We start from the raw sequence: 14,887 nt of genomic DNA, 5'->3' as shown, positions 1-14,887 counted from the left end.
CTCCATCCTTATTATTCTGTTTTTACTTCCCCTCTCGTCCATTTTTGTCTCCCTCCTCACCTTTCGCTTCCTACTCAAACCTCACAATTCCATCTCCCTGCCTATTTTCTTTTTTTTCTTTTCCTTCTTATATCTTTTGTCCACCAAATCCTGACTCACACAGCCTGCAGGGAGAAAGCAAGGAGTCCACCTGTCATCAGTAGCTCTGTGTCTCTTTCAATAACCCATATGCAGACAGACAACCCACCAGTTCACCCGACTTGTCAAAGAAAGTCTCTCTGAGACAGCTGTCAGGTATGTCCCGAGGTCATAAAGAAAAAGCAAGAAACAGAGAACATTTAGAGAGTGATGAAGAACATTAGTGCTGAAACAAGTATCTGAATGACAGAAAACTAATCATTGACGTCCTCTGTCACACTAAGACTATTTGCTGGTTCCAGTTTGTTGAAACTTGTTGACGTGAAGGTGAAGGTTTGCTTCTCTTCCCTGTTTGACGTCATTACAATTGAAATATATCTTCTGCTATTTTTAGATCAAAGAATTAACGAAATAATCCAAAACATTACTGACAAATATTTCAATAAATAAAACATTTACGAGCAGCCTGAGAAAGAAAGAAGTAGGGAAATAAAAACATGGAGAGAGAGAGGGATACGGTCAAACATGTTGACAGAATAATTAACACTGAGCTTTTCTACGGATAAATGATAATTCTGATACTGTCTAGACACAGACACACAAACACATGCTCCATGTCAGGCTCCAAAAGGGAAATGATGTAACCATCTGCCCCAAGGACAAAGCTGAGAGGACCGACGTCTAGCATATGACACCGAATATCAGCTTTGTGAGTGCACATATGTGTGTGTGATTGAGGTGTGTTCTCAATCAAGGTGAAAGTGACCTTCTGGAAAGCCTCCTGCTTCCTGTGGAAAGCTCCTGCATGGTAACATAATAAGTAATGTGCGGTTAAACAGCTCTGATTTCCTGGAAACCAACCTCCTACATCTTTAGACTCACATCGTCGAGGCCTCCAATTGCTGTTACTTAGCATAATAAGATACAGTGGAACGGCAGCATCCCAAAAATAAACAAACACAACACAGGAAGTAATTTTTCACTGGGCTTAACATCTTAAATCCTCCCTAACTGTAATGTTTCCAAAATAAAACCATCTTCCACTGACACTAAAGTCGCCGTCTCGCCTGTCTCCTCTGTGCTTCTTTGTTCTATTTCCTCCAGCGTTGTCAGCTCCAAGGCCTCCACCAGAAAAGCCAGCTCCACACAGCCTCCCAGAGAGAAGCTGGCAACAATCTTTGAAGCTAAAAATAACCGCAGCAAAATGCAGCGAGCTCGGGATAATCAGAACCCACGCCCATATGCAGGCCCGCTCGCTCACTCACAGGGCCGCCTGCTAAACTGCTGAGTGGCAAAAGACCTGGATACAATCACACTGGGATCAATATCTCTTACTGGGCAGAGAGGATGGCTGAGGTGGCTCATATAATGTGCATGAAAAATATGCCACCAGACACCGACACACCCACATACAAAGAATCATTATGTACAGCTAACCAAGAGGGAGGATCTCTTGCTGCTACTGATGTCAAAATTAATGGCCAGGAAAACAGATTCATTGGATTAGCTTGAGGTGCTCTTCAGTCAGACCTCATTTCAAAAGATCATTTTCACAAACAATAGTCTTGAAACACCCTCTGGGTCAGTGGTACAATAATACAAATCCTTTACATAACATTATAACACTTGTTATGGGCTGGATGTTGTCTCCAAATCATTGCTCATCATGTTGGAGAATCTATGTTTACCTCACAGGATTCAACTTAAGTATGTAGACGAGAAATTCAAACAAATTGTCCTCTGAAGCCAGCGTATGTTTGTGGTTGATGTAGAGATGACACTGTCGATGCAGCCTAGACACCATGAGAAAATATCTGCAGTTAACGTTTCTGCAAACTGCCGATAAGTTCACATTTGTACATGTCATAGGCTAGCCAGGTTTGAGACGACAGTAACTGATCTTTTTGGTGAGAAGTACCTACGTTTTTAATCATAAACATAACCAGACGGTAAACACAGCGTTGTCACAACACAAAACTGCAAACTGAACCTCGAGAAGAGTAAACTTGCAGCATGAACACAGTTTCAGCATATTCATGGTTTGTGTGTCATTCTTAGGGGCAGAAACATTTACCATGTGAGCACAGCATGCATACGTGACACAAGCTTTAAGCTAAACAACATCGAGATCACGCGACCTTGAGTGTGTCACCTGAAAGCATAAGGCAACGCGTGTGAACAACAGGAAACACATGAAACAACAGGAGAGAGCTGACCACAAACATGGCTAATCAGTCCAGACGAACCTCTGGCTTTTGAAAAAACCCTGGTACCTGTGCTGGAAAAAGTACTTAGGTACCCACTGCACAGAATGGTCCTTTAGAGAGTGTTAAATTATTTATATTTTGGTGTTTTTTTGTTACTGATGCATAAGCATTGGGTTGTTTTGTGTAAAAAAATAATACTCATATTTCAAAGCTGACCTGTTTATAGAAAATCTTAAATTATAAAAGACATTTATATGAGGAGAAAGTATCATATATCCCCTGGTCATGGTCATATAAAATTACATAAGGAGCCGCTGATATCTCTGAACTGGAGGTGAAATATTATTTTTATCGGACTAACTTTTGTGTGTTGTTTTGTATGCTACCGCTCTTAATGACACTCCAGCGAGTCCAGTCAACATCAGCAGAGTAGCGGTAATATGAATCAGACGAGCTGACCTTGAGAGACATGAGGGGAGAGAGAGGGAGGAGGGAGGGAGGGATGGCTCTGTAGAGGAAGAAACAATTCAATCATACAGCTCAGCCCATGAAAGAAACCATATCAGACTAAAACTGGTTCAGGCCTGAATTGTTAGGCTCCCTGCTAGCTCAGTGTACACTGAGGTTAAATAATCACTGTCTAAGCATTTTATCTTCGCTAATAGCATTGTTTACTGCCAGGTGCCAACAGCATAATGAGCAGAAGGCAGGGGGAGAGGCTTTTCTTCACACCGATGCATCACCGGCAAATTTTTAATGCTTGAAGCATAAAAGTGAAAGAGGTCAAACTGAGTCATTTGGATTATATGACCTACAGCTGATGTCTACATATGTCAGTTGACAGATTTTGCGTGGTATATTACAAAATCTGTCTTCCTAAAGGATTGTTGGAAGAAATGACACATAGACGAGTACGGAAATCCTGCAGATGTATTTGTGGTGTTGTGACAGAATATTTACCATGCTTAATGAGTCTTTCAGATCAAATGAAGCATAAAATTGGGTCGAGGACCTTTGAAATATTTACATCAAGGCACTGCCTTTAAAGTTCTTCTCTACTCAAGTACACTTTAGCTTATGAACTTAACTTGAATGAAATACTGTAAATATAAATCATTAACCTCTGAATATGTTTGCTTGATTTGGATGAGATAAGCCTATGTAGTTTAGATGCCGGCTGACCCAAAATATATTTATGTGTGTGTTTATTCAACCCAATCGCCAGAATCTCAATGTATGTTTCCGAAAACCCACGGATATGTTGCAAATTTACATTTCTTCAGGTTCAATTTTCAAATGCATGTTGTGATAATGCTGGGTTTATAATCTGGGTAGGTTCTGGCACAAAACCCACTTGGTTAGGGTTCAGATGAGATCATGTTTTGGCTCAAAATACTTGTCTTGATCACCACAAACACGGTTTAATATGTGCCGACTTCTTGTCAAAGGTCCCAAGGTTTCCTTAAAAATATTCAGGGGTATCATGCTTAAAAATGTTGAAACGCTCTGGACCCTCATCAAAAATATCCAATGGTTTCACACTTACAAATGTTAAAACGCAGTCTCAGGAAAATGGAAACGGGTCATTTTAAGTGTTAAAACATTGACATGTGGTGCATCCACTGATCAGGTGGATAGCTTGAGTTTCCTGCTGAAACAGAGAAACAAGCTGCAAAACTAGCTGTTGGCTACAGTTGAACTCATAACAGTCTGATATTTATTTGCTTACTTGTGTTAAACGGTTTTCTGCTGTGGGCCAGCTGACAGATTTAATAAGAGAGGGAGCCAAGGGTGGGCTGTGGGAGAAGAGGGTGAAGATTATTGCCTCTGTGGAAACCTCTCTTATTTAATTACCCACAAAAAAATCAATGTGTTTCTTAGGTGTGATGTATTATATAAGATTTGGAAACAAATATTAGGTTCTAGGCTTCATTTACATTCTGTTTTATCAGAATTTTATAAGTAAATACAAGTTAATATAAGAAAACCATGAAACGAAAGAAAGTTCGCAACACAGCATTTCAGGACACGTAACATTTTTCTTACCCAATGAGACGATTAATTTATGAATTTAATAATCTTTAAAAAGTTAATTTAGTCAATGATATGCAAATCCACACAGAGAAACAAAAATAAATCCCAGCTTGTTATACAGTAATAGTGCCGGTGTAATGGAAACATTAATGATTGGGCATATAACCTGTTGATGACTGGGATGTAGCTCCAGGTTACTGCTGCTACATGGCTGAGCTGTTACCAGTGCTGTCACTGTTTAGGTAAATTAATCTTTATTGTCTCGTCAAGAGCCTGAGAAGATATTTCCCATTAGCAGTCAGAGGTAAACACCTCAGAGAATTCGCACAGTTGAGCAGTTGGCTAGCAGGTGGCAGCCTCCTCTGGAGAGGCGGCGCAGGGCAGGTTTCTTACATCTCGTCAGACGCTACTTCTCTCGCCACTGGCTCCAATAGACTGGAGGAAGCTTCATCTAATCAACGTAGCATGAACCTGAGTTCATTATTAAAGGCTGAAGTTAGCAGTAGCATTTAGCAACTTTGTACTTCATCGTCGTCTGGACCGGGATGATAGATGTGTGCTCAGGAGTGTAGGGTGGCAGGAGAGAGTAAATGAGAGAGGAGAGGTAGATGGAGAATGTTCACCTTCATGAAATCACAATGTAATTTTCTTAAAAATCTCAAACAATTAACTTTCTTCTCACCAACAAGAAAAATCCCCTTCAGCGTGGGGAATGAAAGGAAGCCTGAACACCTCATTCACTGAAGATGTATGCATGTACCGGGAATTGCTCAGCGTGGGATAATTCGTCAAAGGGCCATCTTCAATTATTTACACGTTCCTCTACATATTGAACATGTTTCTCTTTCGCATCATTAATATTTCATCACTCTTCCTCCTGCAAGACATTTCATCAGAATGAATCAAAGTGACACTGAACTTCATTCTCATGGCTTCTCCGCCAAATTAAAACTCTAATCGAGATGGTATGACGGGTTTTTGACGTGTTTGGTTCGTGGTCAAGCCGGCACCAGCTGCATCACACATACACTGAACTTAACTACACAGGACTATTGTAAATGTATGCCTTGATCTTTTAGGATTCAACTTCTGTCATCAGTCATATGACACCTTGGCAACTGAAGTGGAGCATGAAGAAAGCATGGACATTCATCATTTAGATGCATGCAATTACAATTGTTCACAGACATGTTGTTTACAAAACCCTTGAGATGGGTAGATGTTTTCGGCTTAGTTGTGTTTGGAATTCATTTCTGAGCCATAACTGCACATCATTTACCTCACAATGTCAGAGCTGGTTGGAAAATCGAAAGGGAAGAATACATCGTAATGAAACAGCAATCGCAAAAACTCACTCACACTGTCTATTAAGAAGCTCTAAAATCATGGACTGATGTTACTGTACTTTCGTATTGAGTTTTCCCGAACAAAATGAACAACAGACTTTCAGGGCATCTGGATGGGACCCAGGGTAGTTGTCTCTCTGCCACTTTCTGTCCTCCATCTTTGCCCCTAACAAGCAAAAACCTGTCGGTAACAACCTGAATTATCCAGCCCAGTCGCCAGACTAAAATGTTGGCAGTAAACATTTCTGCAAACCACTTATATCTGCACGATTGTATGTGTCATCCATACCATATCAACATTCCTACAACATGTGCCACTTCACATTTGCATTACGTATGTATGAGCTGGATTTCATGTTGGGAGGTGGAGGAGATGGTGGTGGACGCTGCGGATCACTGCGTTAGTGTGATAACACTGGATATGTTGAAGGAGGCTATGAGACAGTTTCCAGCTGTGTGTGTGGTGATCAAATCAAGTAATTTAAGCTAAAACATGATAGTCCCCTAACCTTAACCCAGTGTACTAACCCCTCCCTAACAGCCACTTTGCAGATTCTGATGAGTGACATAATCCCAGAACATATTGACACAATACTGTATGAAAATTGTGCACTATGAAATGGAACATGCTGCATTTAATTCATCTCCAGTCACCATTGGTCTGATATTATTGTTTCCTTGAAAGCTGTAATTATGTCCGAAGGAGCTCTTTTAGCTGCATGGAAGCAATCAGACTTCAAGGATGGTGCTGATTTCAGTTCTCAGTCACTCAACAGGTCACAGCTGGGTCACGCTAATTGAAGGCATATACTGTAGACACACACATATGCTGATGTGGACACAAGCCTGTGTGCATATGTGCAAGCATGTGAATGGGCAGTGTGCACGGACACACACATACATCCATAGAAAAAGCCCATAGGGAACCTGTTACTAAGCAGCTTACAGAGAATTAATCCAAGTGTAAAGATTGTGAGCCCCACAATCTTGTTTAAAACCTCAAATCTGGTTTAAAACCTAAAATCTCTCACTATGAGATGACCAGTGCAACACAAACATGTAAACTGATGCCCTTGGTGTTGGCCAGCAGTGATGAAAGTTAATTTCTAGTTCTTTTGGGGGCATTTCCTGTGTGGTACATGAACTGAAATGACTGAAGAACTAGGACTATGTTTACAACACACATCATTTAAATATATTCTTTTGCTTTGAAAGTACATCTACTGTAGTTGGATAGAAAACCACCAAAATGATGCCAGTACACAATATTACACAACTGTTTTCCCAGTTGGCCAGATTTGGTGATCGTGGCCAAGATGTAGCTGAGAGCAGCACCGTTTTCACTCCCAACTCATCAAATACTGCTGCCTGGTCAGTGGCCCTGCACTTCAGAGTTTGACGCTGTATCCCTCTGGAATCACTTTTTGAAGTACTCCTCTAGTGCAGGAGTTTAAAGAGCGGGGAAAAGTCCATGTCGGGGGCCAATTGGGGCGGTTAGATGGGTCGAAAATTGGACTTTCCCTCCGGAGACCAGGGTTTGTGTCCTCTGTGTTCTTGAATTATGTTATGTAATCAAGTTAGCATGTGTAACTTATGTCATTGTCATGTTATGTTACCTGAGTTGCAAGAGTGAACGTACATATTTTATCCCTAAGTATGATCTTTACCCAACTGCAACCGTTTATGTGCAAAACTGAAGATAGAGTTGGTGGAGCGTCATAGTTTGAAGCCTAAGGCCACTGACCATGCTGCCATATTTGATGAGTTGGGAGTAAGAGTGTGTTGCTCGGAGACATATCAGACAACGTGTTGAAACCAATCCAACACAGTTTGCATTATTTGACAACCGGCATTGCTGTGCAAAGGTGACTGGATGGAAGAGGCCCAGACAGAGTACCATATACATTGTCAAACTAAGCAGAGAAGTGCTTGTTTTATGTATACTTATTAGTCATCGTACAATACACTGGATAAAACCTTTGCCATATGCCACCTTTGCCACAGATTTTGATCCATATACTGACCATGAAGAAAATGTTGTTGGCAATGGCAAGTTTCTGCAAACCACGGATATGTTGAAACTTTACATGTCTTTATGGTGCAACTTAACATTTACTTAGATTGAATTTTATGTTATGAGAATGCTGTGTTCATGGTCTGGTTAGGTTTAGGCACAAAAACCACTTGGTTAGGTTTTGGAAAACATCTAGTTTTGTCTTAAATTGCCTGCACTTGTCTCCACAAACATGGATGAAGATGTCCAGATGTCTCATCAAAAATATCCCAATTTTGTCACCATAAACGAGGCTTGAAATTACCCAAGGTCTCCTTAAAAATATCCAGTGATGTCATGCTGTTGAAAAGCAGTCTTGAAATTGTGTCACTGTCTTGGCAGCCTCCTCGCCCAGCTGTTACTCCACCACCATCCCCTCTACCTTTCAACATGATGTAATGCGAATGTGATGTGACATGTAGTGTGGAAATATCAATATGGTATGTATGACATGTACACGTTTGAACATCTCGGTGGCTTGCAAATATGATAACTGCCAACATTTTATTTTGGCAACTGAGCTGAGAAAAGAACTGATTTTTTGAGTTGACTAACTATATAGATATAGATATATATGTTTCAATATGTATGGATTAATGCAATACAAAACATGGCTTGCTGGAAACTACATGTTTATGTTTCACCTGATACATTTCATCTTTGGTGTTTTTAAAGCTTTTTCACTTTAAAGTGATTCACAGTGAAAGGTCGGTGACAGTGCATGGCTCGACATAATATGCCATAAACTCTGAGATACAACTTGCCTCCACTATACTGTCACGAAAAACAGCAATAAGCACCACTTCATTGTGTGTGATTGTCACATCAGTGTTTTTTTAACATGCGTCTAAACCGTTTCCTCAGGCCCCCTCAACGTCCCCTTGGGGGATCCTGAAACACAGCCGAGAGAAAATGTTCCCCTAAGAAAAAAACATCCCGCTACGGACCATCTATCAAAACAATCCTTCAGCAGTCAGCCTGCTTGTAAGCTCATGTAGAGTGCGTGTGACTGATAGGTGGGCTAATGTAATTCTGTTGCTTCCACAGTCATGGTGATGGGCTGTTAATCTGGATTTAGGTTTCAGGGCCACTGTCTGACTGAAACCTAATCTCACTGAGTGGCTCAGCATGGAGACAAAGACCTCAGAGTGCACCAGGACATCTTCTGAAGCTCGGACATGACAATCATGTTATAATCTACGATCACAGACCAGAATCTACTGACATCCCGTGTTTCTTCTCCTTTATTATTCGGATATCATACAAATATAGTCCCAGTGCCTTCTCATTGTTCAATAAACCTTTGTAGGGATTTACTCATCCCAACATGGACTCATCTGGTCTTATTTACTAACATTAATAATTCCATTTTTATTATCCCTCTGCATGCTTATGACCTATTTCAATAACTGTTCAATAACTAGATTATCTGCTTAGTAAAGCATCCAAATGATGTGAACACGTATGAACCCCAGGACAAAACATTTCTAATCTACTTCCCCATCTGAAGCATCAATGGATTAGTGGTCCTAACTTGTAATCTTAGAAGGTGATAGATAAGGGCACGTATTTCCACTTTGCTTGATTCAAGAGGCATTATCGCTGAGACATCACCTGACATTTTGGCCTGCAGTGCAGAGGTCACTTGGCTTCCTATAATAGTATCATCTCTCCTGGGTCTGTCTGCCTCATTCTTCAGTTTATAGCACAGGGATGGCTTAAGATTTTGTGAGGTCCAACGGATTTAAATGTCAATCATGCTTTCAAAGTGACATTTGTGAGGAGTAAGATGTCTCGACTATTATATTCCTATAGTTGTCAGATCTTGACTTTTTGATAGTAAGACAAGCTAGAATGTCACCAAATACCACCAACGTTAAACTGCAACTGGAGTTCTGGAGGCATAAGTGCCATTCACTTCCTGCATAGCAAATAACAGCAGACTAGCAACTGGGACACTTCGAATGCATGGATCGCTATGAAGGTTGAGTCACCAGGAGAAAATATTTTTTTTTAAATCAAGCTGTGGAAAGCAATGTAGACAGAAATGTAAGGAGGGAGATCAACAACAACTTCCAATGTGCACTTTATCAAAAAGCTTCCCCGAGCTAAAAATACAGTCGGTTGCTGCTAATGGAAAGCTAAAGCTAAACATACACACAGTGGTTAGCATGAAGTACCTCTGGGATGAATTTTGGAAATGGGAATCCACGGTAGTAAAACATATTTATGAAACCATCAGCTCATCCCACTCAGGAACTCTATTTGCTGAAGCAGACCGGTGAGAACACCACAGCCCGATGTGAGATAAAATCTTTAGTCCATCTCTATTTCGTGACCCACAAAGATATGGATAGCGTCAATAAGAGCACACAGATGGCCTACTCTACTTCAACTAATAGAAATGTCTTTATTTCTGAGTGCAAGCCAACACAGGCAATTCACTGATACCATATAACACATTCACACATAATGGATAGTTAATGTGAAAATGATGGCCTTTTCAAATCAAAGCAGCATGTGGGTGGTGGAATAGAAGGGGTGGGAGGGTGAAGGGTGTTTAGGATTATCGAAGCGGTCGGCTGTTCTGTAGTAGCAGAACTTTCTCAGGAAAGCCGGAGAGGGAGTGACATTTTCCATTGGATATCCATCAACGGGGCTTAATGGTTTTCATGAGCACTTGCTGGAGAAATGACATTCTTTCTGTTAATGGTTAATTAATAAATGAAAGGATGATGATGAATGGGCCCCATTTTTCCTCCTGGTAATGAAATGATACACATTTTTTTCCCCTGTGTTTCTAATTATCGGAGGGAACATTCTCTAGTGTAATCAGTGGACATTTTCATTATCATGGACACAAAAGCAGCGACTGCACCTTTGCATTCAAGCAGGCAGAAGCCGCAGCAGGTGGAATGGAGTGATTTAGTTTATCAATTACATAACAAATGGCTGCCATTGTGTAATTATAAATCATGGGCTTCTTTACAACACATACTAAAATGGTTCACCACAGCGGACATGGTGTAGAATTAAAGATGGAAATACATTTAAAAAAGTTGAAATTGTAAGTAAGAGGGTAGCAACAATACTCAAGCTTAAATGTCATGGTCATTCAGGTTAATGCAAATTAATTCATGTCATACTCTTGACATTAAGTATTGTCAATTGCAGGAGACTGACAGCACCTGAAACACCTTTTTCACCTGTTTTCAGCAACATCTACTGACGTGTTTTTTTTTGTTTCCACTGCAGACACAAGGAAGAGCATGAGGTCACGCTGTTAATAATATAACCCACTCCTGTCTGTACAGGGCAACCCAGGATCAGAGGCACGGACATCATAGGCAGAGGGAAGTCCAGCACAGAGAGTGACACCATTTTGAGAACAGAAAAATTAATCATGGAGGAAGCTGTGTGAGGTGTGTGTGTGTCATTGATTACTTAAAAAAAAAGAAGAGAAATCCCTCCTGCAGCACCAATCAATAGCATGTGCTGCATGGCATGACTTGAGTCAAGGACAGAGATGGTGCAAACAAATGGATTGGAACACACTTATTATCAAGTCATTCGAGATTCACCAACAAATCTGTTGTTGTCAGTTGTACACCAACTGCATAATAAACCATGCGCACCTTCTCACACTCTTTCCTTGTGTCTAAGTTACAGTGCACTAATCATATTGCACAATGTACCTGTAAAAAATATACCAATCCTTGTCCACTTTGTGTGATGCTACCATGACCGTACTCGACATATCACCAAATACGATCCAAACATTTACTGCTGTGGCCTACTGTATGCACCACCATTTTAAAGTCATTCCACGGTGCCGAAAACGGACGTCTGCTGCCTCCTATCCTTCCAGCACATGATGCAGCAAAGAAAAGTTGAACCATTCACAGCAGAGAGACTTGTGTTACAATATCCACAACAGGAACATAGTAGCCAGAACCAATGGACACCCTTTCACACACTTCAGCCAGTACAAGGGCAACACACTTGTTGAGTGCCATTAGTGAATTTGAATGAATCTGTTCAACCACGGCAAGTCACGAAAAAATCACTTCAACGTTTTCAAGACTTTCAAGACCAAAGATGTTGACCTTGTCCCTTCATTTTTCAAATCAGAAAACTAAAATAAAACAAATAAAAATGCTCCTGAAATCGCCTTTAGTGATGAAAGTGACTTACGTGTTTTGCGGTGGCTGTGCGTACGCGTGGACAGCGTGGTAGAGACCGCCTCAGTAGTAGTATGCTCGGGGGTCCACATCTGCGTAGAGTCATGGAGTACAGTTGGATTGGATGGTGAGGGGCTAGACGTTGCTGCTCCAATGATGAAGGTCGTCCGTGGCGCTGCAGTGGTCGTAGTAAAACCCGAAGGTCCACGTCCGTTACGATATACAGGATTCCTTGGGGTAACTTGGCTACCAGAGGCTCCACTCCCTTGAGGGTTTATAGTAGTGGTAGTAGCAGTTGAACGAGTTCTACCTTTTGCAACAGTTACTGTTCTAGGCGTCGGGTTCCCACCATCGACTGTAGGAGTAGTTGTGGTGGTGGTAGTATCGGGACTTTTGGGAATCCCGCTTGGCTTAGAGAGGAAGATAGGATCCTGGCCTATCCGATTAGCATCCACCAGGTCTGTTGGCACGTAATCCCGTACTGTGCCAACGACAATCCATTTCAGAAGCATCAGGCTCAATCCAAGGCCAATGAAACCAATAAGTAAAGGGACCACACACAGCCATGTCTGCTGGCGAGGCCAAACTGCACAGCGAAGGGGACCCTGATCCTGGGCCTGGCCCTCTCCACGCCCTGCTGTAGCCCCTGAACCCTCAGGTTCCTCCAGGATCACCGCCCCGGAGACAGCTGCCCCAGAACACTCACTCATCCTTCCCTGCCGTCCTTTATGGCTCAATGAGGTTTAACCCTGTGATAGGCATCAGTAGCTAATGACAGAAAGGTTCCCTACAATGCCGGACATGAAGAAGAAACAAAATGAAAGGTGAAGAAATGGATACAAACAAACTTCACTGGAATCGGGACGCTTAAAAACACGTACACAAATATGTAATCCACGGGTAGAGACAAGGGGAAGGGTGCAGGAGATACATGCAGACACACTACCACAAACACACAAGCACACACACTCACACTCAGAGACACCCAGTGAGAAATGGAGGAGCTGGCGTAGACGGATAATCGCACGATTAGTCCGCGTTTAGTCCTGCCCAGCTCCCGATGTCCAACTGAAGCAACAGCAAACTTCAAGAATGTTCACAGCAGGGTAAGCCAGAGGAGAAGAAGAAGAAGAAGTGACGCTTCTAACAGGGAGGAACAGGGACAAAGAGAGATATGGGAGGGAGAGATGGGTGGGAAGGAACAGCTTCACATCTGTGCATGTGAGCTATCTGTGGCATCAATGTTCGGATGCCACTGCAGCAAAAATCCACAGCAATTTCTACTTCACATGCATGTATGTCCCCTCCATGTACAATCCACAATGGGACAGTATTGTCTAATCAGGGGAGTGAAACTTGCAGGGTGGGTCTCGATGCTTCCCCACCCTGTGCAAGACCAGAAAAATGAAAGATGCTTCCCAATGCAGCCTGTTCCGACAGCTTTAGCAGAGTCAGCGTCCCTTAGCTTCCGAAATTTGTCTCTTTCGTAACTGAAAGAGAACGAGAGCAAAGAGATCTGTCGTTTATGCCTCTTCCAAACAATCTCCTCGGATTAATCACTATCTTTGTTTGCCCGTTGCTTTTCAATCAGCCTCTCCTTTTTTGAGGATTTTTTTTTTTTGTCACTCCTTGGATCCAAACCCACTTTTCTTCTTTCGTGTGTGCTCTAAATTCCAGTGCGGCTAAAAATAAAGCAGTAGAATCCAATTAATTTTCCAGATCCAGTCGAAATGCAACACTTCAGTTGAGTACAGAGAGAGGTAGAGGGAGAAAAAAAGAATGAGGGGTGTTGTCGCGCAGTGGTATCACAGGGCGGATAAATCTGCAACTGCGACGCGTGATCCCGCTCCTTCTCCAGCCGGCTGTGGATCAGATTTCCCCAAGCTGTCCGCTCAGCGCCCTGCTGTCTCAGTGTACTGTCCGTTATTACTGCAGCAAACACTCAGAAAGCCTCTTCTCATCTATTTGAAGGAAACATTCCACCACAGAGGAACAAAATGAGAGAGGAAGAGGATGGGAAGCAGGGAGTGGATGAAATGATTGAAACAGAATGAGCAGAAAGCAAGAGATAGGAGGAAAAAAACACAAACAGGAGGTCACAGTGTTTAAAAATATCCCACTGATTCTCTCTTTCCAAGAGGTGTTTTTCCCTCAGTCCCTCAAAGCCAGTGCTTTGAGAGTCAGCCTGTGATTTGTTGGTCGAGTTGGGATCCTCTGCTCGTCCTTCCCTTCAGGATGCTTTCTTGAAGATGATTAGAAATGTGAGCCCCGCGCTGGGACGAGAACTTGCAACTGCAGCAGCGAAGGCTCCCCAACCCCCCGTGGGGTTCGCAACATGCGACGATGCAGCTGTCTTTACCTGTGGCAATTGTGATGCAGACGCACATACAGCTGCCTCCCCCGAGCTGCCGCCGCTGAGAGACAGAGAACGAATGAGAAGGGGGAAAAAAATGCAGGCACAGACAGAGCGGAGTGTGCACACTGGTAGAGCAAGGGAACAGAGAGAGAGATGTAGAGAGAGAGGGAGGGAGGGAGAGAGAGAGAGAGAGAGGGAGGAGAGAAAGAGGCTGCACCTGCTAGATGCACCAGCACTGGGAAGCTTGCCCACCTCCGTTAGCAGGGAGGGGAGTGAGTAAAGATGCAGAATGCATACAGAAAAGTAGGAAAAAAAAAGGGAAAGAGTGGTGGAGGTGTGTGTACAGATGAAGATAATGAGAGTGGGAGGGAGGAGAGGGGGAGAGAGCTCTGCAGCGGCAGATGAGGCTGTTACCAGCGAGAAGCCTGCGTCCCAGACGGATCAGAGCGGAGGCATAATGCAGGAGCCGTCACTCACTCCCTCGGCCCCGCCCACTGCACGGCATCAGAGGAGGGGAAGGAGGAAAAGGAAGGAAGGGGCGGGGGATTTAAACAGTTAATGTATTGAACGCC

The 14,887-nt window shown here is 42.6% G+C and overlaps 1 protein-coding gene across 1 annotated transcript in view; it reads right to left on the bottom strand.

Moving 5' to 3' along the window:
* The window catches only part of nrg3a (neuregulin 3a), a 334,685-nt gene extending 320,257 nt beyond the window's left edge, over positions 1-14,428 (bottom strand). The window contains exon 1 of the mRNA XM_084376268.1: positions 11,973-14,428. Within this exon, the coding sequence (XP_084232394.1) occupies positions 11,973-12,669 (697 nt within the window). The 5' untranslated portion in view covers positions 12,670-14,428. The remainder of the gene's footprint in view (positions 1-11,972) is intronic.
* Between the last annotated feature and the right edge of the window lie 459 nt (positions 14,429-14,887).

The sequence above is a fragment of the Pagrus pagrus genome, assembly GCF_965226575.1.
Source record: "Pagrus pagrus genome assembly, chromosome: 15".
Classification (NCBI taxonomy): Eukaryota; Metazoa; Chordata; class Actinopteri; order Spariformes; family Sparidae; genus Pagrus; species Pagrus pagrus.
This window is presented reverse-complemented; position numbering and strand designations above follow the sequence as displayed.